This window comes from Bos grunniens, chromosome 2 (genome assembly GCF_055505025.1).
Source record: "Bos grunniens cultivar Pamir isolate PY7600 chromosome 2, Bosgru_T2T1.0, whole genome shotgun sequence".
NCBI lineage: Eukaryota > Metazoa > Chordata > Mammalia > Artiodactyla > Bovidae > Bos > Bos grunniens.
This window is the reverse complement of record NC_141166.1, coordinates 50,837,369-50,862,256: the sequence shown is the minus strand read 5'-3', so window position 1 is coordinate 50,862,256 and position 24,888 is coordinate 50,837,369. Positions and strand designations below refer to the sequence as shown.

Here is a 24,888-nt window from a genome sequence, read left to right as displayed (position 1 = left end):
TAAACCATAATGGAAAAGAACATTAAAAAAGAATATATACACGAACTGAGTCACTTTGCTGTACAGCAGAGATTAGCACAACATTGTAAATCAACTATACCTTCACTAAAAAAAATTGAAAAAATATATTAAAAAAAAGGGTAATTTAATAGAGTCACAAGAGTATAAGCTAAAACTCCTAAACGTCTCCTAAAGAACCATTTTCAAACCACATGATACTAATTTCCCACATAATTCTACTAATTCCCTTATTTTCAGCATGTTTTAAAGGCTTTGAGGATAAAATGGAGAATCTCTAAGATTATAATGAACATGATGATTTAACAAACTGGTACTTACCTTTCTCATAGGAGGTGTTCCATTCTTAATTTTTAAAAGCAACTTCATTATTTTTCTCTCTTTTTGCTCTTCTGGACTAAGAGTTGATTCATCGACATCAACCTAACAGTAAAAAGTAAAAAATTTAAAGGTTAGTGGAGATATAATGACTTGTAACTGCTAAAGAGTTAGTATCTTATATCTGTTATTATCACTTACCAAAAGTTTATCAAAGTACTGAATATCATCAGGTTTTAAAAATGGAAGATTTCCAGATGGTTGGTCATTAACGTTTTTCATAGTTCTATCTTCTGTTTGCATGTGGAAACCTGTCATACCACCCAAAGGTGTTGGAGTTGCTGTCAGCTTTCGAGCTGGAGTTCGAATAGGAACATATCCAGCTGGAGGGGGAAGTACCTAATACAGTTAAAAGACAATTTAGGACTTTCTTAGCTTTATATAGTAAATGATAACAAAAATGAGTAATATGTGCACGTAAGAAGCTTTCTGCTTAGAGGCAAGAATTACCATCAATTAACATCAATCTCATTTTTCTATTTTAATTGTATGTTTAAAATATATAACAAGTATTACTCTTTCTCATCAAATTTAAATTTAGATTAAGTGTATTAGAAGTGTGGGGAAATGATGCAATACATGAAGAAGGCTTACAAAATTCTGATCACTTTCAAACATTAGACTATATAAACATATTGGTGAACCAGTATCACATAAATGCAAATAAGCTCACATAGTGCACAGAATGCATAAAAGATGATATTAAAATAATAAAAAATTTAAAATTCATGTAAATCTCTGCTACAAAAGCAAATCTCTTTTAAGACTGCACAAAAATGAGTGCAAAAAAATTCAAAATGTTGAGCAAAGCCCTATAAATACACACCATTTAACTAAAATAAAAAAATTCACTCAATATTCACAAAGGAGGATTTTCCCCTTCTACTTATAAAGGAATCAATGAATGTAATTGAGACAGACACTCAAGGCAGTCAACAGTAGGATGGAGAGTGACTATACCCACAGTATTACATGGACATTTGTAGTGATTTAGTCACTAAGTCGTGTCCGACTCTTTGTGACCCCATGGACTGTACTGCACCAGGCTTCCTCCATCCATGGGATTCTCCAGGCAAGAATACTGGAGAGGGTTGCCATTTCCTTCTCCAGGGGACCTTCCCCACCCAAGATTACAAAAAGTTATAAAGTAGTTAATTCATGCATACTTAAAAACAAATACTCTAGTACAAACCTAATGAGGGGAGAGGGGAAAATACATAAAACTGTTAAGAAGCAATAGACATTGGCAGAAAAGGCCCAGTAAAGGCCATCAAATTACTTAGGTTCCAGCCCTGATTATAGCTATATGACCACTTTTAGACCATCGAAAGGTCCTAGAGTCAGAGGTACCTACAAAATTTTATACTTCAAAGTAAACTTCAAGTTGCTATGGTAAAGTAAGAACATTCTTTGTGTTCACTGGCAATCCATGAACTAAATACACAGGATCTTGTGAGACATCAAGTAAAATAACCATGATATAATGTGGAAATGAAACACACTTGGAAATATCTCAAGAATGAAACAGAGTAGTAAATTTGGGCAAGACCAATGCAAACTTTACCAGTTAATATTTTCAAAGAATATTTAAAACAAAAACCAGGCAATTCCCTGGTGGTCCAATGGTTAGGACTCGTCACTTTCATTGCCAGGGCCAAGGATCAATCCTCTGCCCCAGAATGATTGGGAATTGATATCCTGCAAACCTCATGGTGCACCCCTCCCCACCAAATCCACATTCTAAAAACCAGATTCATGTTGTTATTACCTTATATCCTTCTGGGAACATAGCATCTAATTCTTCATCAGACAACGGGCGATTTCTCTCATCAATTTCTCGCTCCCACCGCCAAGCCTGAAGCTGCTCAGGAGTCATACTCATTATGTGACCTACCAAAAAAGTAAATTTCTGTAATAATCTATATAGTGCAAGATTTTTATCATCACATAGGTCCTTGGGATTGGATATAAGACAGTTAAGATCAATTCTAACATTCATTTTTATATTATAAACTCAGACTTCCTTTTATGTCCCGTTATTCTTGCCAAAAATAGGCATTAATAACACACAGAAAACCACAAACAAAAAGTTCGAAATACTAACAGGGGGAAAAAATTATTTCCAATGACAAAGTTTCTACCTGGAGTAGGGGTGGCCATGTTCATGGCTGGTGTGCCAATTGGTGTCTTTCCAGGGGTCAGAACAGGAGTGCTTCCACCCATCTGACTAGCTGGTGTTTCATCCCAACGTGACTTTCTTTTACTGGCTCCAGGAGTTGGCGTTTCACCAATGGAATCTCCACCTCGATCTGTTCGAGGAGTCTCAGCCCATCCACTTCCATGCCCAGGAGTATCTTTAAAGAAAAAGTGAATAAGCCTAAAATTTTAACCACTGTCAAAAAATGACTGTTTATTCTCAAACAGTTAACAAACTCAAACTGATGAAGTTCAGAAACAAGAAAAGGAAACAGGAGCAAAGAATTTTTTTAATCACTCATAATACAACCCAGAAATAACCACTTTTGTGTAGCTTGAGCCATTTTTCATTTTTCCAGAGTGAGATTACTCTGCATGTGTAATTTTATACTGCTTCTCTTATCCATTACTGTTTATGCGGGAGGAGGAAGTAGGGGTGTGTGGTTTGTGGAATCTCAGGTCCCTGACTAGGGACTGAATGAACCCAGGCCCCTGCAGTGAAAGCACTGAGTCCTAATCAGGGACTACAGAGAATTCCCTACATTATGTGTTAAAGCACTCTGCCCTATCATTAAACATTCTTTATAAATTCTTAATATAGCAGATGTACTATTAAATCTTTAACTTTCAAAAACTATTCTCACAGCTTTAGAGAAGTCACACAAACAACAATAAAATTTAGGCAAATTTACACAGACAAAAAGTAGATGAGAGGTTACCAAACGCTGGGATGAGGAAGAATGGCAAGTTATTGTTTAATGGGTTTAGCTTTTATTTGCAATGAAAAAGTTCTAGAAATGATAGTGATAATGGCTGCACAACACGTGAATGTACTTAATGCTACTAAATCATACCCTTAAAATTAATAAAATAGCAAACGATGTTATGTACAATGATGATGATATTACACGACAATAATTTATGCTATTATACTATAATATAGTATAGGTTATGGCCTATAAACTTTACTTTCTCCTAACGTTCTTCCTGGGAAGCCCTAATGGCTCAGCAGTAAAGAATCCACCTGCAATGCAGGAGATGCAGGTTCCATCCCTGGTTCAGGAAGATCCCCTGCAGATCACAACCCACTCCAGTATTCTTGCCTGGGAAATCCCATGGACAGAGGAGCCTGGCAGGGCTACAGTCCATGGAGTCACAAAAGAGTGGGACACAACTTAACGACTAAGCAACAACTAATGTTCCGCCTAAAATAATCCTTAAACCTCTTTAAGAAGGGAAAAGATTTACACATATAATCTGCTCAATTCTTAACCTGTCCCGAAAACATCTGGTTATTTATCTGTCTATCCAGGACCAGAAGAACCGAGTTTCACCCATAGACATACCACTCATCAAATCAACATTTTACTCAAACACATGCCCAGATTCCACTAGAAGTACCTCTTTCTGTTTTGGGGGTCTCATCCCATCTGTTTTTACGAGCACTGGAAGTTGCGCCTCCATGGCCTGGTGTTGCGTGGCCTGGTGTATCGCCTCGTCCAGGAGTAGCAGCTCCCGCAGGTGTGTGACTAGGGGTAGGATCCCATATTTTTGAGCCTGGGGTTGCTCCAGGAGTTTCACTTCCCTTTGCACGACCTGGTGTTTCATCCCATCTTAAGGAAGGGGTATGTCCAGGGGTCTTAACAGAGTAAAACATTTTTATTTCAGACATCCACATGAAAGTAACTAGAAAACTTAAAAAAAAATTAAATGTTTTAGTTCATGATTAAGAGAGTAGATGTAGATTATCCTTCTGCTTAAAAGATGCCTACTTTTTAAGCAAACATGTTTATGACTAAAAACAATTTAAAGATTTAATTTAAAGCACTGAAAAAAGCCCTAGCTTAAAAAAACAACATATTTTGGGTAATAATCTTGTTATGCCACTAATGGTTCTGTAACTTTTGGGAAAACATTAAGGTTTCTCTGTTGAGATCTCAAAAACTTTCAGTTCTATAAATCTGGGGCTTTGAAATGTGAGCACCAAATTTCCCACTAAGAATATTTTTGAATTTTTTTTTGATTTTATGTGTTTAATTAATTTAACCATGTTTTGAATCACTTGAGTAATTATAACTTGATACTGCCACATAATTTCAAATCCTTGAAATGAGTTTATATTTACAATCTTTATATTACTCTCAAGATTAATGAAAACAAAAAATTAGAAGCTGACTTAATCAAAAGTTCCATGGTAGTTCAAATAAAGACAAGCAGTGAGTGATATAGGGCATCAGACAGTGTGACAGCAAAATAACCTCCATAATGCAGACAATATCATATCAAAAATGGCAGGTCAAGCAGTAGAAACAAAATTTGTATTTAAATAATTCTATAAGTTTTGTAGTATATTTTTACGTATTTCTTTTAAAGTTGGATGCTCCACCCAAGAGTTCTATTTAGCTTTATGTTTGCAAATAAGAATCAGTATTTTTTTCTTTCAAAAGATTCTATATATTAATCAGGGTTAATAAATTCTTAATTAGGTGAGTAAAGCATATATACAGTTGGACCATAAAGAAGGCCGAGCGCCCAAGAATTGATGCTTTCGAATTGTGGTGCTGGAGAAGACTCTTGAGTCCCTTGCACTGCAAGGAGATTAAACCAGTTAATCCAAAAGGAAATCAACCCTGAATATTCATTGGAAGGACTGATGCTGAAGTTCTAATCCTTTGGTAACCTGATGTGAAGAGTTGACTTACTGGAAAAGACTCTGATGCTGGCTCGGAAAGACTGAGGGGAGGGAAGGAGAAGGGGGCAACAGATGATGAGATGGTTAGATGACATTACCACCTCAATGGACATGAATCTGAGCAAACTTCAGGAGATAGTGAAGAACACGGAAGCCTGGGGTGCTGAAGTCCATGGGGTCGCGAAGGGTCAGACTCAACTTAGTGACTGAACAACACTGAACAATAACAAGGCACATAAACTGTTAAAAAATATCTTTTTGCTCAACTGCTCTTCCTGCTCAATCAGGTAGGAAAAAATTCTTCCTACTATCCACTGTAATTCCTACAGACATGATTAGAATAGAATTGTGTTAAATGAGAAACATGAAAGAAAATATGGTCTGAATCTCTAGTTTTTATAAAACAGACATCAACTTTTGGGTCTTCTTTTCTGTTGAAGAGATACAAGACAAGTTTCTTTTTCTCAGTTCTAAAAATTTACACCGGATGCCAACCACAGAATTTAACTTAGTAATATTTCTCTGCAGAGTCAAGTCCTCTCATGTATCAGCAAGCAAATGGGAAGTCCTCAAGATCTACCTTAAACTAAATTCGTTGGAAATTACGTGTTAGGTTTAGAACTCAGTTCTGAGTTTGGAAAAACACTGCCATGGTCTGACATGCTTTTCCTCATTTGTAAATAAATCTGCAGTAGCCTATGCTAGAGTGGACAGTGACTTAGACTAGGGTAGAGGGGACAGATACCATGTAAAGTGGCTAGATTCTGAATATATTTAAAAGTTGGGCCAAGAAAATTTATTTTGGATAGGATGTCAGATTAAAGAATAAAAGGAATATACGATGACCCTGAAGGGTTTGGTTTGAGCCAATATACATGGGAGCAGGATGGAAAGAGTGAATATGGAAAATCAATTTTATTTTAGAAATACTGATTTTGAGATGCCAATCAAATACACATCAAGGTAAATGTGTTGGGTCTGAGGAACAGAGAAATAAAGATGGATTTGTAAATTTGGGAGTTGTCTTACAAAGACAATATGTAAAGACAGGAGCAAGATCCTAGAGTTAATTTAGACTGAAAAGAGATCTGAGGATTGAGCATTAGAGTACACTAAATTTATGGAAGCTGAGGATGATACAGCAAACAAGACTAAAAAGTAGTAGCCACTAAGAGGAGTATTGTAAAAAGAGAAAGAAATGGATGGTAGCTGGAAGGGGATGTGAAGATTAAGAGATGATTTCTTGCAGTTTTTTTGTTTTTTTTTTAAAAGATAAAGATCAGGAAAATGTGTTTGTTGATGATAATAACCTAGAGTACAGAGAAAAAAACTGATGCTACATTAGAGTCCTTGGGTAATAAGAGATGGGAAATGGTACATAAACAGACGGGTTAAGCTGTACACAGTCAATTTGTACTAACAGTCCACATTATAAGAGATGGAAAAGCAGAGTAGATGAGAACATATACAGGCATACCAGCAGATTTCACAGTGGGAACATTTATACTTTTATCTTTTTAATTGTTCCTATTTGGGATGGGAGAGAAACAGAAATCAAAGTCACAAACTAAAAAGCAGCAGCTAAGGAGGTACAGCTTCACAGAACATAAGGAAGTCATTTGAAGGGAAGGGGAATAGAGCCATTGCTTAATGATCAGTTTGTCTGAGTGATGAAAAAGTTTTGGAATATAAATCATGGTGGTTCTTGTACAACATTTTAAGAGTAATCAATATCATTAAATTGTACACTTAAAAATGGATAAAATGGCAAATTGTATATTTTACCACCAAAAAAAAGTTTCTAGGAAAATAAACTGACAAAGAAAATGTAGTAGTAGTGTGTATATATGACACCTGTAGTCAGACTTAAAATCATCCATCTAGAAAATGAAGAGGACCGCTATGTTATACTCAACCTCCATATAATGTGACGTACTTCCATTATCTGTATTTAATATTTCAAAACGAACATCCCGTTACAAGTTATAAATAGAACTGTTTGCCACAGAAGTCATGTTGAAGCCCTTATCCTTGCTCTAACTGTACTTGGAGACTGAACCTTGAGTGAGGTAATTAGGTTAAATGAGGTCACAAGGTTGAACCCTAACCTGACAGGACTGGTGTCGTTACAGGCAGAGAAGAGACACCAGAGCTCCCTCGCTCTTCCACGTGTGCAAAGGCCACGTGAGGACACAGCAAGAAAGCAGACATCTGCAAGTCAGGAGGAGAGCTCTTACTAGGTACTAACCCTGCTGGCACCTTGATCTTCAAGCCCCCAGAACTGTGAGAAAATAAATGCCTCTTGTTTAAGCTACCCAGTCTGAGGTTATCTTGTTAAGGCAACAAAAGCAGACCAACATATTCCATGAGAGAAATAAATTAAAAATAGTAACAATAAAAAATAAAAAGAAATTACCTCTGCTTGATCCCAACTTGATAGCTTTTTTGGAGTGGCACCAGGAGTCTGATCAGCTGTTTGATCCCAACGTCGTTTCCGTTTTGAGGGAGGCTGGGATGCTGCTGCTCCATTGACGACTTTTAATTCTCCAGCCTTAGCTTTTTCTGCTAGCTGTTGCCTAATTTCTCTCTGAAAAATACACAAATAAACAGTGAGCATCTTTAAAACACTTTCAATATATTTTCATGCCATTAGTACAGTTATTTCTACCTAACACCATTTTATTCTTCACTCATTCTCCTTTCTATGCTACTGGTATTTCCATTCCTTATTTTACCTCTCTTTCCTGTATTTTCAAGCTTTATACACTGTCTTTTTATATAATAGATGAGCAAATATGGAACGTATTACATAGAGAGCACTGCTTTAAATATAGTTAATGAAGTAAAATCTTCAGTCAATGGTAGCAAACCAAAATGCTTCCACTGAAAAACACTTCAAGTAAAACTTATAAAAATAGCAATTAAGACTATTAAGTTGGGAGAGTGATAAATTTTCAAAATTTTATTGTAATTTTAACTATGAAGTATTATATATAGTATAGTCACAACAAAGATACATTTAATTTACCCTGTGATTTTAAAGTGGAGTTCTATAACTCCATTAGATATATGGAGTTCTACAACCCCAAAATCTATTATATATTCATAATAAAATTACAAAGACTAAGTATTAAAACAGAGCAATCTCTGCAGGCCAGCAGGAACTCATCAGAATATTCAAACTGAATTTCCACACATATTCAAACTGAATTTTGTGGAATAAGAGGCTTTTCAAAAAAATGATTTCACTATTTGACTTTTCCCTTACACAGTGACTTCAGGGACATACCATTAATAGCCCCCACAGATATGTCCTCTATAACATATATATGTGTACACATATATTGGAGAAGGAAAGGGCAACCCACTCCAGTGTTCTTGCCTAAGTATCCCAGGGACGGGGAAGCCTGGTGGGCTGCCGTCTATGGGGTCGCACAGAGTCGGACACGACTGAAGCGACTTAGCCGCAGCAGCAGAATTCTGCATAAGGTTCTTTCTCAACTTAATTTTTATTAACAGTAACAGTAATAAAGTAAGCAATATTTGTGCAGCAAATAAAAAAGGAAATATAAAAGTCTGTCAATCTCAACTTCTTTTACATTCTTCCAACACCATGAAAATAAAAAGCAGGTTTACAGACCTCTTCTTTAGTTAAATGCTGTTCTCGCATTACATCCATGTAAGTCCTAGCATTCATTTTAGGATCAGGGGTCTTCCCTCCTGCAGAAAAGAACAGCAACAGGACAAGAGTACAATAAATAAAAGATAATTAGGTTCAATTGATTTATCTGCCCTGCTCTAATATTACATTATTCCATAATCTTTAATTTATTTTTTGATGAAAAACTTTAATAATTATACATCTTACTTTTTATTGAGTTTGCTGATCAATTTAACCTGTTTGAACACAAACATATCTACAGCAGTTTAAAACAAAGATTTTAATGCATATAAAAACAAAATGACAGCACAGTTTAGTGTCTTCAGAAGTGATGGGTTCCTGGGTTGCTAATCCGGAATACGTACACTTTCGTGCCTTTGTCTCCATCAGCAGTTCTGACTTCAAGCAGCAGAATAGAAGCCTAGAAAATTATCTCTTTACCATTAGTAACACTTTGGAAAGATATTTATATTCAAAACATTACCTGTTGCAAGCTGTTAAAATCCTGACTACAAGTAACTACGACTAGATAAGTTCTTCATACAATGTTCTACAACAGTTATAGTTTAGAAAATCTGACTTTAAAAAATATACCTCTAATCTTATTCTGATGTCATGTTACTAAAAAGGGCTTCATGGGCTTTCCATGTTTTGTTGACCCAGAAACATATTTTTATCTTCTTAGGAAGTATAAATAACAACTGGAAACATATTACTTAAAATATATTACTTCTACCAGTTATTATGATGCATATAGAAAAAAAGTGGTGTACAAAGAGATGTGTTAGTCTCTTGGTTAAAGTTTCAGTATTTGCTTTTCAAACTTTGAAATATCTTAAAGAAGCCCAAATGAAACAATACAAGATTCACAGAGGCACACGATGTTTTAGAAATGTGATAATTAGCTATACAAGTAGTATAGCATCATAATTTAGGAAAATATAATAAAATTCTAAGACATTTCCTATGCTGAAGATCATGCCCAATTGATAGTGTCATTCTTTCTGACACTAGCTCTGATAAGACTTCCTTTGGAATACTTTTTCACCATAATCTAGAGAGGATGTGTTGAACTGCACCCTTAAGAATGCAGACAGGACTGGCATATAGCAGTACTGCTGTAGGAAAGAAATTAAGGACAGTTAGTATGGGCCTGTGAATTCTGACATACATGTTTAAATCAATTACAATTATGCAAGTAAAAAAAGAATATCCCTACTAATTCATGCAGGCTGAAAGTCTAATTTATAAACCTGCAGCAGAATCTAATTTTAAAAAACAGGCACCTAATTTTGATTTTGAAACTCACTCACCTGAGGAAAGCATCCATCAGGCTCACTATGCCCCTTGTGCTGACCTGCACACTAAAATCAGCAAAACAGACTCCAACTATTAAAAATATCAAAGTCTTTGTATACATACTTCTGTTTTAACTTTAAGTTTGCTTAGAGCAAAGTAGGTGCATTTATTAAACTATATTTAGAGCAACATGGGGGGAGCTCTAATGTGGAAACAGTTTCTCAAAAGTTAACAATCCTAAAAATCTAGATTTGGGATGAAAACTTTCAATAATTTGAAAGTATCTTGAGCAGAAAAACACATTTGTTCAAAGTAAAGAAAGCGTACCCAAAAACAAAAGTAAAAGAAAAACCTTTAACCCTTTGCGTTTCTATGGCATGGGCTCATTAGTTTCTTGTCCTTCTACCTGGAAAGAAAACTGGCATTATAAAGATGAAGAATATGGCATCTGTGACTTCAACCAAATCTACACAAATCTATAGTAAGGGGGATTTTAAAAAAGAAAAGCAAATTCATAAGCATGCCAAAAAAAATCAAAGGGCTAAAGACAACTTAACACAAATAAATTTCTGAATACTTATAGAAAAGTGGGAAAGAATTACCATCTGCAAAAGGATCAAGACGCTCAGGGGAAATTATCATGGTCCGCCTGTGCTTTTTGTATTCATCTTCCCGATCTGCAATCTTCGGAGGTCTATGCTCAGCAAATGGATCATACTGAAAAGAGGTATGTCTCACTTAATATTCACTTATTAAATAACCAAACAAAATCACAAACAAAAGTCAGAACATTATAAAACATAAAAATGCTTAATAAATGCCTACTAATATTCTGTATCAATACTCACATAAATGCTATTATGAGAAAGTAAGGCATATGAGAAATTTCCATAGTTCAATCCCCTCAATCCCCTTCATGAAATTATCACCTTTATAACCTAACTATTTCTAATTTTCTCAAATCAACTCTCCTCAAAATATTAACTTGACTCATAAAATAAATGAGTTTCCCCGGGAGTTGAGACATTCAGTTTTCTTTATCCAAATAAACTCTGGTTTAATCTTTAAGTTACCTGTTCTGTTGACTGTGGTATATCATTAAGCAATGCCACAGGGGCATGATATCCTGGCTTCTTCTGACCAAGCAAACTTGTAGATGATGAGTAGTCATCGTCATCCTGCAATGGAATGCCCCCCCAAAACCAAGAAATGTCAGAACTTAGAAACTAGAAAGTACATAGAGATTCAATATGAAATCAAAATACAGTATGATAAAACTTGTTAACACTTGGGTTTTCTGTTCAACTCAAAAAACTATTAAAACAATTAAATATAGTTTTCTACACTCTTAAAAAGATTCAATAAGGACTGCTTTCTGTGGAAGTCAAAGTTATATACGGACTAGAAAAATGTGAGCATTTCATTTTTCTCACTTCAGTTCAGTCGCTCAGTCGTGTCCAACTCTTTGCGACCCCATGAATCACAGCACGCCAGGCCTCCCTGTCCATCACCAACTCCCAGAGTTCACTCAGACTCACATCCATCGAGTCGGTGATGCCATCCAGCCATCTCATCCTCTGTCATCCCTTTCTCCTCCTGCCCCCAATCCCTCCCAGCATCAGAGTCTTTTCCAATAAGTCAACTCTTCACATGAGGTGGCCAAAGTACTGGAGTTTCAGCTTTAGCATCATTCCTTCCCAAGAAATCCCAGGGCTGATCTCCTTCAGAATGGACTGGTTGGATCTCCTTGCAGTCCAAGGGACTCTCAGTGGGCATGATTAAATTTGTTTTTCAGATTTGGAAACTACAAACAGCTTCTTTAGAATTCTCCAGTTTCCTGGTCTAACTCTTTTTTTAAAAAACATGGTTTAACCACAGAAAAAAGTAATATGTAATTAATTTTAAATGTATTTCCCTAATAGTATTACTGTGTTTAGACAGAATAATGTTATATTATTATTTTACTAATGTAAGAAGTGCCACAACAGGGAGATCTCAAGAAGATCTTAACACGTCATTTATTTTATTTAAAACTGAAAAAACAATTTCCTAGTCAGCTTTTGGAACACAGAGCCATTACTGCCTCTTACCATTAAGGTATGATATGCAAAGAGGCCTGACTGGCTTCTACAAACTTTGCTTTGGCACTTAAAAATTTTTCTTTAAAAAAGGTGCTAACTATAAAATAAAATATGGCTTGAATTTCATAAAAACAATAAGTTTCACAATCTATATACACAGGTTACTGAATCACACAAAAGTGATAAGCTATTCACCAAATTTGGATGTTTGGGATGGTCTGACAAGATATAAGCTCTGTGGAATATATGAAAATACTTTAAGAGATGTGTTTCAAAATAAGAGGTAATCATCCTTCGGAGTTAATTAAAACAGGCTCGAAAAAGCCCATTAATGTCAGTACCAAGAAACAGTTCATTCATATTAAGATACCAAGGGAGAAAAAAACAGTATCAAGCAAATATCAGAGGTCACAAGCCATTTACAATGAAATCACTTCTTACAGGGCTCCTCCAGATAGAGCTCAGTAGGTAACAATAACTCAGTAGGGTACTTTTACAATGGTTAATGATTTCCAGGTGCTTTGCTAAATAAACTAGTTTTAAAATAAGAGTCAGAACTGAGCACTTCCAGAAGTCTTAGAAGAGAAAGACACCTTCAACAGTTTTAGCCTCCCAAAGAAAAGATTTCTCAATCTCCAAAATGTCTTCTGAGATTAAACCAGATGACTCCAACCAGAAAATTTATATTTCTTGCTCTCCAACAAAAAAATGCTAGGACTTTTTGTATACTATGAAACTTACATCTTCAAGTTCAGTTGCAGCAATTGATGTCACATATCCAGCAAACCTGCTGTCACTTCCACCGTAAATTTCCTGGTCATAATAACCCGTAGAATCAAGGCCCACTCCTTGAGCTTCATCAAGAGCTGCCTTCTTGCCTTGAATTTCTCGGATCTGTGCTTCAATATCTGTAAGAAAATAAACACAGATTTTCTTAGTCTCATTTTCCAAACAGCACTCAACATAATACATTTCTCTACTGGATATTATCAAAATAACCATAAAAAGTATTGATTTTTAATAAATTTAAAATATCTCCACCTCAACAGAAGGTACTTATGCACACAAAAGAAATCCTATTTTATCAACTACAAGTTACTCTTACATTAAAAACAGCTTGCCAAAGTTTATTAAACTACCATTAAATTTTAACCTTTCCCAACTGAAAGAATCCTGGTGACATTGATTAGGGAGCAAGAACAACACTTAAGATTATTTAAACACTACTAGAAAGGTAAAAACAGTACTGTAGAGAGTGGGTCTCAAACTCAAATGTGCAACAAATCGTCTGTGTGTTCTGATTTTGTTAGAATGCAAAAGGCCTAGATCAGACCCAAGTTTCTGCATTCCTAACAAGTTCCGAGGTAAAAACCTAAACATCTTCAATAGTAAAATAACAAAGGATAAAATCTAAATTCTTAAGCATGTAATACAGAGCCCTACAGTTTGGCTGCAACTACCATCACATTAGATTTATGACTTACAGTCTGAGCTTTAAATTAAAAATGTATGCCTTAAAGGCTCTTTACCTACTAATACACTGATCTATGTGTCTCAGTTTCCTACAACAGAGAGTTTCGTTTTAAGGATTAAATGACATAATGAGCATCAAACACTTAAGCATTCAATGAGTCCCCCAAGCACTGTGTCTATCCATAGGTCTGACATTCAGAAGATGCACATGTGGTGAATGAAGTATCAACTCTTAACTGCTTTGCTAATTTTTAACTCATCATCTTATAATCTAATTTCATATCTCCATCAATTATCTAAATCATGATAATTTCCCAATCATCCTAGTAACATCCTTCACATCCTAGTAACATGTTCTCTTGTTTCCTGATCCTATCAAGAACCACACACTGCATATAGTCATGTCTCTTCAGTCTCCTTTAAATACAGACTAGACTTCCAACCTTTTTTCAAAGTCTTTCCTGACACCAGGTAACTTTAAATTACAAACTGATGTTTCATTTTAATAATCTTAATAATCTATAGGTGTGTAAAGAAAAAAGCGTTTCCACTGCCAGCGATCTGTGACCTCACAAACAGGCATTTCTTGCTAGCTCATTACCTTCAACTGAACTAGTCCTTTGATACTAGGCACTTTTGAAACACTCATTTATTAGTTTGCAAGCATCAAAAGGAAAAAATTCAAGTGGTACAAATAAATGCCTAACCCCCACCCCCAGCTAAGGGAGAAAACCCTCTCTAAGTCTTCAAGATGTGTGTGGTTTAAAGTAGAAAATGCAATAACATTATCTAGTCCAAGGCACAGCGTGCGGGAGCAAGTCTCAGAAACTCAAAATAAGGCAATAGAGTTAATACTGAAATTAGCAGCCCCAGTTTGTAAACGAATCTCTTATAGTGTATCAGAGCACTACCATCCCCACTTGTTTTTCCTGCATTTCTCCCCTCAAAACTGTTACAGGAGCCCAGGCAGCCAACGGCCTCCATCACAATTAACCACAAACAGAAATATCGTCATCTGAGTGGACTGATTCATTTTACTATTCTCTCTGCTGCTGCTGCTGCTGCTGCTAAGTCGCTTCAGTCATGTCCGACTCTGTGCGACCCCCATCGACGGCAGCCCATCAGGCTCCCCCATCCCTGGGATTCTCCAGGCAAGAACACTGGAGTGGGTTGCCATTTCCTTCTCCAATGCATGCAAGTGAAAAGTGAAAGTGAAGTCGCACAGTCGTGTCCGACTCTTAGCGACCCCATGGACTGCAGCCTACCAGGCTCCTCCATCCATGGGATTTTCCAGGCCAGAGTACTGGAGTGGGGTGCCATTGCCTTCTCCAACTATTCTCTCTACTGTTGTTTATATATTTATGTATATATTTAAGCTTTAACCCATATTAGATCCCCCCTGCCCCCCAGAACACTTTTTCTCCTGATATAATACAAAGAACTCTCTCAGGGATTAGTAAAATTGGCTCAAGGATGAGTGGAGATCTATTCTCATTTTTTCCTTTTTGAACATTCCCATTTCAGAAATGTTTACGGTTTAAAAAAAATAAAAAACCACCACCACTAGGTGCATGTATCATTTTTCAAAGTATTTTTTTTTTTAAAGAACCATAAATGCTACTGTCATCAGGACTCAGGCAATAAACACAAATGGGTTAATCGCGCCAGCCAAATAGTCTGCAATCTCCTCTCCACAGCATCAGTATAGTCTACTAACCAACCACTTACATCAAAATCACCTGAGGAATCTGTTACAAGAACAGACTCCTAGGCCTCAAATACACTAAATCAGAACCTCCAGTGTATGAACCCATGCTTCCACATTATCAGGAAACTCATACCTAGCCCAATACCTCTCCATTTGCAGCCCATCCCAGTCTCACCAAAATCACCAATTTTATATTTTCCTCTAGGTGATATACAAATGAAAAACCAGAAAGGGGCACTGTTTCATAAAAACTGCATCACACTATACTTATCATTGTGCAGCATGCTCAGTCCCCAACTTACATCACAGACAGCTTCATTTCCCCTCTAAAGAACTTTTCCATTGTAAGGTTTCACCAACTATTATCCCTTTATTTGGATAATATGTTTATTCACAAACTGTCATCTACTGAATTTTACCTACTGATTTTATGTCTTTACTGATTAGCAACAGTTGTCTTATTGTGGAACAATTATAGCAAAATATTAAGAATTGGTAAAGTTGGGCAATGGGTTACACTGTGTTCAGTACATTTTTTTTTCTAGACTTTCCTGTATTACATTTCATAATAGAAGTCTCTGAAAGTAATTTTTCAAAGTTGTCTCTCCAGCAAAGGTTTATAAAATACCACAGCTTTCAAATTTTACACTCTACATCTCTGGGAAAGACAAAAAAGTTGTCTTTAACTCTTTATTTTCAAAGTTACCTAACACTATATTACAGCTACTGGTACACAAGTACTCCTGTACTTTCTTAAATAGGAACTGACTAAAAATAAGCAAATAGATAATTTCAGACAGCAAATTATTAACACGTAAGACTTCTTCAGTTGTGTTCAGTCACTCAGTCGTGGCCAACTCTTTGCGACCCCATGAACTGCAGCACGCCAGGCCTCCCTGTCCATCACCAACTCCCGGAGTCCACTCAAACAACAAGTATGAAAAAAAGTGAGGTGGAACATACCCAAAAGAAGAATAACCAGAGGTCTAAAATATTAAAAAAAGGATGTGAGGAGGCAAAGAAGGAAATGTTTATGCTAATCTAGCTCTAGTTCAATTATGACCAACGTGAACAAATCCTCTATTACCACCTAATCCCCTTCCAATTTAGAATCTCTATAATTCAAGACATTCAAATGTAAAAATAAAGAAAAATGGATACTGTCTGCTAGAGATTGGACAAAAGATTGGGACCTCCTAATGGTCACGTATGTGACTGCCAAGAGCTAGCACTCTTAATCCACCACAAGGTGTAAGTATTCCAGTCTTCACGTTGTGCATATCAATAGTGTATGTCTTTTTATTACCAAGCTGTACTCCACCGTACCACAGAGTATTTATCCATTCTTTATTTGACTGGCATTCAAGTTGTTTGCAGCTTGCAGAGATACAAAGCTGCTGTAAACATTAGTGTACAGGTTTTTGTGTGAACACAGATTTTAACACCCCCAGAGTAAATAACCTGTGAGTATGATTGCTGAGTCTTAGAGCAAATACATGCTTCATTTTATAAGAAACTTTTGGAGCCCTTTTTGTGGGTTTACTTGAGCAAGTTTAAGAACAGAGGAGAAATGAATTATTCTGTATAACAGAAGAATTTTGACCAATACAATACGGGAGAGAAATTAAGGAAACAGTAAAATGAAGAAAAGCTGGGATATATGAAATTATAAAATCCCAGTTTTATGGCATTAAAGGGTATCAGGAGATATAAACATCTAATATGGATTTCTAAATTATCTGCATAAGCACCTCATTTCTGTTCTCTATCTAACCCTACCCCTATCTTCAGTAAAATCTATCAAGGGGGAAGGAGGCTTCTGTGATAGCACTCTTGGTTATTAATGCTGAAAGTTTAAAAACAGATAAAAGTAGAATCAACTACACTCCAATAAAATTTTTTAAGAAAAGAAAAAAGAAGTAGAAATTCCCTATCCTGATGGTAGATTTGGAATCCTAAAGTTAAAATGATGCATGATTCTTCAAATCCCCAGAGCTGGCATATTCTGGAAGTGGTTAAAAAACAAACAAACAAACAAAGACCTGGGGGGGGGGGCGGGAATCAAAGTACTAGTTAAGTATTAGACTGGTATTTACCAAAGAGCCTGCAAGAGACTCACTAAAGGATGATTCTAGAGGATAATCTGTCAAGAACAGGGTTTTTCTTAAGTTCGTATTTCCGTTTTAAGGTATGTCTATCAGTAGGAGTCAAAAAAAAAAAAATTGCCAGCAGCAATAAAGCTTATTAGAAAATTGTGAGTATACTCATTGCCATTATGGCGCTAGTGGTAAAGAACTTGCCTGCCAATGGACTAGACACAAGGGTTCAATCACTGTTTGATTCCTGGATCAGGAAGACCCCCTGGAGAAGGGCATGGCAACCCACTCCAGTATTCTTGCCTGGAGAATCCCAAGGACAGAGGAGCCTGGAGGGCTCCAGTCTACAGGGTCAAAAAGAGTCCAACGAGATTACAGTGATTTAGCAAAGTTAGAGTGGGAAGGGCACTTGAATTTTCAAGTCCTTTGTTAGACTTCCTTGCCTTGGCTAGTCTAACCAAAACCTGAAGTATTATTTCAGAACTGTACTCTTTCCAAAAGCCATTAATTTATTTGGAGCTTTCCTTGCTTGCGGGCCTCCTGACACCTTGACTGTCACAGCCGTGGTGCGAGTGTCTAACAGGGAGTTGTGTTTTTATTGCCATTTTCTCCTTTCCCTCCAGACTGTGGGAAACCGTACAGGACAAAGGTACTGCAACCAGTTAATTGCAAGAAAAAATAAAAAGACATGAAGGAGGAACATACAGATTTAAGAGTACAATATACGAAGTTTATTTGGAATTTAATTCAAATGAATTGTAAAAAAATGTTTATAAGGCAATCAGCAAAATCAAACACTGATGGATATTTTATTAATCTTAGGTTTAATAACAGATTTTTTTTTTTTGGCAGTGCCATGCAGCATACAGGATCTCTGATCCTCAACCAAGGATTGAACCTAGGCCACCACAGTGGAAGAGCTGAATTCTAACCACTAGACCACCAGGAAACTCCCAATAATGGTTTTTTCCCCCTTTCTTAATAATGGTATTTTTTAAAGTCCTTATATTTTAGAGATACACACTGAAAAATGTATGGATATATATAAAATAGATAGCCAATGGGAATTTGCTACATGACTCAGGAAATTCAGGGCTAGGTAACAACTTAGAGGGTGGGCTGGGGAGGGAGGTGAGAGGGATGTTCACGTGGGAGGGGACATGGGTAAACCTATGGCTGACTCTTGATGTTTGGTAGAAACCAATGAAATAAGTCGTAAGTCATAAGTTGCTCAGTCGTGTCTGACTCTTTGCGACCCCTCAGGCTGTAGCCTACCAGGCTCCTCCGTCCATGGGATTTTCCAGGCAAGAATACTGGAGTGGGTTGCCATTTCCTTCTCCAGGAGATCTTCCCAACCCAGGGATTGAACTGGGCTCTCCCACATTGTAGGCAGACGCTTTACCATCTGAGCCACCAGGCAAGTCCAAAAAGAACTTAGGATTTACATATTTTATGTATATTTGCCATAATAAGATTGAGAAAGAGGTCTAATAATCAGAAAATAAATTTATCTATTTATCCAAAAAAATATATGTATAAAATTATCTATCTGGGATTTGCTTTGAAATAACAGGAAAGGTGAAAAAGACTAGTGAAGAGATTAAGAAAAGGTGGCTCTGCCTTTACAACTGTTCAAGCCATATGATTAGATAAGCACAATATGGGGGTTTATTTCACTATTGTATTTTTGTATATGTTTTCAATTTTCAATAAAAAGTTAAAATGTTTTAAAAGCAATTTAAAGTTTCTCCTTTTTTCTCATTCTTGGTTCTCATTTCTTCTAACCCTTTGAAAACACAGCCTCTGGCCCCATGCAACAGAAAATAAAAGCTCTCTCTTCTCTGAGATGGAATCCTCTGGTGTACATAAACAGAATTTTTTTAAGTTCTCTGATGTACTATCTTATGGCAGAAGTGAAGAGGAACTAAAAAGCCTCTTGATGAGAGTGAAAGAGGAGACTGAAGAGTTGGCTTAAAGCTCAACATTCAGAAAACGAAGATCATGGCATCTGGTCCCATCACTGGAAACAGTATCAAACTTTATTTTTTTGGGCTCCAAAATCACTGCAGATGGTGACTGCAGCCATGAAATTAAAAGACGCTTACTCCTCGGAAGAAAAGTTAGGACCAACCTAGATAGCATATTCAAAAGCAGAGACATTACTTTGCCAACAAAGGTCCGTCTAGTCAAGGCTATGGTTTTTCCAGTGGTCATATATGGATGTGAGAGTTGGACTGTGAAGAAGGCTGAGCACCGAAGAATTGATGCTTTTGAACTGTGGTGTTGGAGAAGACTCTTGAGAATCCCTTGGACTGCAAGGAGATCCAACCAGTCCATTCTAAAGGAGATCAGCCCTGAGTGTTCTTTGGAAGGACTGATGCTAAAGCTGAAACTCCAGTACTTTGGCCACCTCATGCGAAGAGTTGACTCATTAGAAAAGACTCTGATGCTGGGAGGGATTGGGGGCAGGAGAAGAAGGGGACAACAGAGGATGAGATGGCTGGATGGCATCACCGACTCGATGGACGTGAGTTTGAGTGAACTCTGGGAGATGGTGATGGACAGGGAGGCCTGGCGTGCTGTGATTCATGGGGTCGAAAAGAGTGGGACACGACTGAGTGACTGATCTGATCTGATCTGATGTACTATCTTAACCCTTAAAAGTTCAATTCTTGTCATTTTTTCTTCTTTTCCAGTTTTACTCATCTTGCAAGTGATGGTAACGTGAAATCTTGTAAACGTTAAGATATGTATATTTTAAAAACCAACTATGCTCCAGTGATCTACAGAAATGTCATCATTCAACTGAAACTCTCCTCTTTTTGGAGGAAACTGATCCTAGGATGATTTTCAACTATCAGAGAACAAATCCTTCCCTAGGAGACAAGAGGTTGACTATATTTACAGCGTGAATTCATGAACAAATTTATGAAGAGGCCCATTTGAAATCTCAAGTCATTCAATAACCAGATTTCCATTTTTCATTTACTTAAAAATTGTTTATTACTAATCCAAAAATCGTTATAATTTAAAACTTAAAATTATAGACATTTGCCAGACATAAATACATCAAATGTTTCATCTGGGAATCGAGTTTGATATCAAAATATAAAATACTGCTGGAACTTGCACCGTCTATAAGATGGAAAACATCTAACCTACTGTTTGTATTTTAAACTAAGACCTAAATATCAAACTCTGAAATGAACCATCACTGGTCACATTTGATACAACTATTTAACTGCTCCCCACCAATTTTGTCCTACTGGTTTCCCCTTCTGCGCCTTTCCTTTTTTCTATGCCTCAGACAATGCTAAATCTAGCTTGCAGCACTTCCTCCTCCTTGGTACATCTTTATTCCTCATTTTTAATTTGTACAATTTGCAACGTTCTATAATTTATCACTTTGCATTACAGAGACACAGCCTTTGGGCGTGCTACAAGGCTTGTGCGATCTTAGCTCCCTGGCCAGGTACAGAACCAGTGGCCCTTGTAGTGGAAGCTCAGAGTCCTAACCACTAAACTGTCAGGGAATTCTCCCAGACACAGCCTTTGGATGTTAATCACCTTTTAGTCTGATCCATAAGTAACATCTAATCACTACCAATCAGAAGCAAGTGGTAAACAAGGATTTCTCAAATATGAGACTTCTAAAAAATATGCAGAAAAACAGAAAGTATATTCTGTATACCAACTCTCAGTCTTTTTCTTAAACAAAACCCTAGTAGGACAACTAACTATGGTGGTAAATTATTTTACTGAACACTACAAACAACAGTTCCTAAAAGATTAATTCCTAACTAGTATCAATTAAATTCTTACATAATTCTACAGGAAGGAAAATTCTGAAATCTTTAAACAACTTTTTTCCTTTTTAACAACATTCATACTACATGTCTACAAAACTGAAATAACAACTATTCTGGACACAGGAAAGTAAAAATCTCAGAAGACGCAGAGAAATAAAATCATTATTCCAGCCATTCTGCAAGCAAAGAATTAGGGAGAAAACTTTTTCAGCCTTGTGATGCCCCTGAAAATCCATTCAAGGGATAGTGGCTAAACAAGCCAATACATGGAATTTTTGGATAATCCATCTTTTTTCCTTTCTAAACAGAACACTGTGGTTCCCTCACGGGCCAAAATCAGAGGTATCTGAAGAACCGCTGGCTGGCAAGATTACCCACATTAATAACTTTATAAACTTGACATGACATGCAAAAAGGGATTACATTTGATTTTAATAAATCCAGTTCTTTTTATATTTCAATACTGGGAAGCTTATAAGCCACAGTGACCCAGGATAAAAAAATAATAATCGGGTTGGTTAAAGAGGCTGTTAAGGGTTGATTCTAACAAATATTTGAAAGGAATATGACAACAAGAGGAAAAAAAAAAGAAGACTGGTTTGGGTCAATGAAGGGAAATAAGAGCCTATGGAAAAAAACTATATTGGAAGGTACAACAATAACTTACTTCAGCTTGAATACTAAAGTATTATTTATCTTACAAGACTCAGTTACAAAGTACTGATGCAGCCATATTTTAACAATAAATTACCAGGTACAACAAAGAAATGTCCTTACCAGAAGCATTATTTAGGATGAAAAGATTTTAATTTTTATATAAAAAAGCAACATGATGGAAAACTTTAAGACAAAAATTAAACAAGTATTACATACTTTTAAAAGTTGGTCCAGGGAGTTCCCAGGCGGTCCAGTAGTTAGAACTTGTGCTTTCACTGCCATGGCCTGAGTTCAATTCCCAGTGAGGGAATTACGATCCCGCAAGACACTCAGCACAGCCAAAAAACCAAGACTGCTCCAGTGAGATTTAAATTCAAGACTTCCTCTCAACTAGTTCAGCATCCTAAAAGGTTACCCTTGCAATCTTCTGCAGACCAAAACTTTCAACTGTGCTTCTAAAACACGGGAGAACTAATCATAACTTTGATTTTCCTATCCAAAAGTTATCTTATCATAAAGATACCAATAAAGTAATCAAGGCCACAAAATGCCCCAAACGAATAATCTACAAGATAAACAATAGCCAACATCTTTATCTTTTCTAATTATTTTACAAAAGTAGTAGTCTAAAGACACAAGTGCCCAAAAAACACTTTGGGATTAAAACAGTGTTTCAATCCCAAATACCTAACAAGAACAGTAAAAACATAAAAGTCACTTCCACTTCATTAGTCTGTTTCATAAGTTGCAAAAAACTGGACTCAATTCCCAGGGGTGACACAATCATTAACAGCCCCAACCAACATTTTTCAGATGCATCTACTTTTTCCCTCCTTGAACTCTTTTCCTGCCACAACTAGCCAAACACATCTTTCACGAGTCACTGCCTAGGTACAAGATGTCGTCTCAGGTTCAAATGTCCTCCCCTAATTTAAAACCGATAGATCCTTTTAGAGCAGGGATACGTCACCTCCTCTATGAAATAACCCTAAGCATAAATTAATGACTCCGTTACCCAGCTTCCCAAAATACACTGCTTATATTTAAGCATTCAATTGCCTCATAAAGAATGAAGATAGATAGCTGTTTCCCCACTAGGCTATAAAACTTGATGACCTTAAGTCTTTATTACCTCCCACAAACTAACACCAAGCCACGAACCCAGAAACGACGTGTGACATAAAAGTAAAAAACGACGTGTAAAATAAAAGTAACTCTTCGAAGCAGTGTTTGATTAAAACTTCAGATTTCAAGTCAAAAATCAAGGAATGCAGTTCCAACTTCCCATACCTCGTCTTTTCTCAAAAGTGACCCTGCTGCTGCTGCTGCTAAGTCGCTTCAGTCGTGTCCGACTCTGTGAGACCCCATAGACGACAGCACACCAGGCTCCCCCGTCCCTGGGATTCTCCAGGCAAGAACACTGGAGTGGGTTGCCATTTCTTTCTCCAATGCATGAAAGTGAAAAGTGAAAGTGAAGTCGCTCAGTCGTGTCCGACTCTTAGCGACCCCATGGACTGCGGCCTACCAGGCTCCTCCGTCCATGGGATTTTCCAGGCAAGAGTGCTGGAGTGGGGTGCCATTGCCTTCTCCGAGTTACAGATTACTTATGTACTAATACTACACAATGGCAGCAGCTGAAATGTCTAGGTTTGCTTAGTTTTGCTTAAGTATCAGGTAATATCAGTCAATCATCAGATAACAATTGATCAATAGGTGTTGAGCATAAGCTGAAATGCCATTCAAATTTAGAAGAACCAAGCATTAATACAGTACTGGAATGGGGTGCCACTGCCTTCTCCGCAAAAGTGCCCCTACTTCCTGTCATTTCTGAATACTCCCTGAAGGGGGACTACAGCCTATTGCCAATATTTTCCTAATTTCGCATACTCTGTATTTCACAAAACGACCAACTTGTTCAAAAGCTTTAGCCATTATTAATGTGCCTTTCCCTGTTTCATCAAAAATCAGTCTCAAAAGAAAAAAGGCCCCTGTTATACTAAAAGTAATCAAGGGAGGAGAAAACTACCAGATTTTATTTCCAAATCATTCCGAACCACCACCAAAAAAACCCAAAGTATGTATCTTAGACGCCTGAAGACATACAAATTAACCAAACTTAAAGAGTAACGAGCCTCAGTTTGACTAAACTCGATTGAGTGCCGCCCGGAAAGCGGCTGCCGTATTTCAGTGCTTTTCTGACCCTCCCCTACACAAACTATGCCAACCACAGTTCCGAGAGGTGAGAGAGACTTTGTTCCCACGCCCTTTTCCCCGCTCCCTTACCGCGTTTAAACGAGGCCCCCAGTCAGAGAACAAAAGCAATGCTGGAGTAGCAGCACCCAAACACGGAACAAAGCGCCTGTCGGGGGTGTACGAGTAGGACGCCATTACGCGGGGCAGTGGCCTGCGCCTCTGGCGCCGAGTAGACAACCGGGGGCCCGAAGCGCGAGTTCGGACCCCCAGAAAAGAAACCACAGGAAGAGACAGAAACCTAGGAAGACAAAGTCTTAGCAGGTTGGCAGCGGAGAATCTACGTAACAAGGGGAAAACCGCTTACCTTCGTGAGTCTTGGCGATCTTCGCCATTTTGTCCACTCGAACACACAGACGGAACTGGCGCTCCCAAGAACTTCCGCTCGTCGCCGCTGCCACGGAGAAAAATAGCTGGGGGCCGCTCTCCGCGCAAGCGCCAAGCGGGAGCGCGCTCGGTCGGTGACACGTGACAGAGCAGCCACCTAGATAGAACAGAGAGGTGCATTGTGGGTGGAGGGAGGAGTCAGGATTGCTCCCGGAGCCGGTTTCCGTGGTAAACCCGACAAGG

General features: G+C 37.3%; 1 protein-coding gene across 7 annotated transcripts in view; it reads right to left on the bottom strand.

The window, feature by feature from the left end:
* SF3B1 (splicing factor 3b subunit 1) overlaps positions 1-24,682 on the bottom strand; it is a 35,836-nt gene extending 11,154 nt beyond the window's left edge. For 2 of the 7 annotated variants that reach the window (XR_015144437.1, XM_086347310.1), the window contains exons 1-11: positions 24,626-24,682; positions 13,067-13,233; positions 11,318-11,422; positions 10,847-10,961; positions 8,925-9,004; positions 7,701-7,871; positions 3,994-4,231; positions 2,538-2,750; positions 2,165-2,286; positions 538-735; positions 340-441 (exon numbers count right to left, since the gene is read on the bottom strand). Coding sequence is in view for 4 of the 7 variants with exons in the window: in XM_086347310.1 (XP_086203436.1) it covers positions 340-441; positions 538-735; positions 2,165-2,286; positions 2,538-2,750; positions 3,994-4,231; positions 7,701-7,871; positions 8,925-9,004; positions 10,847-10,961; positions 11,318-11,422; positions 13,067-13,233; positions 24,626-24,653 (1,539 nt within the window). In the remaining 3 variants the exon portion in view is untranslated. Of the gene's footprint in view, positions 1-339; positions 442-537; positions 736-2,164; positions 2,287-2,537; positions 2,751-3,993; positions 4,232-7,700; positions 7,872-8,924; positions 9,005-9,111; positions 10,651-10,846; positions 10,962-11,317; positions 11,423-13,066; positions 13,234-24,625 lie in introns of those variants that run through there. The other 5 variants (XR_015144438.1, XM_086347318.1, XR_015144439.1 and 2 more) reach the window with 4 other exon arrangements.
* Positions 24,683-24,888: the final 206 nt, after the last annotated feature.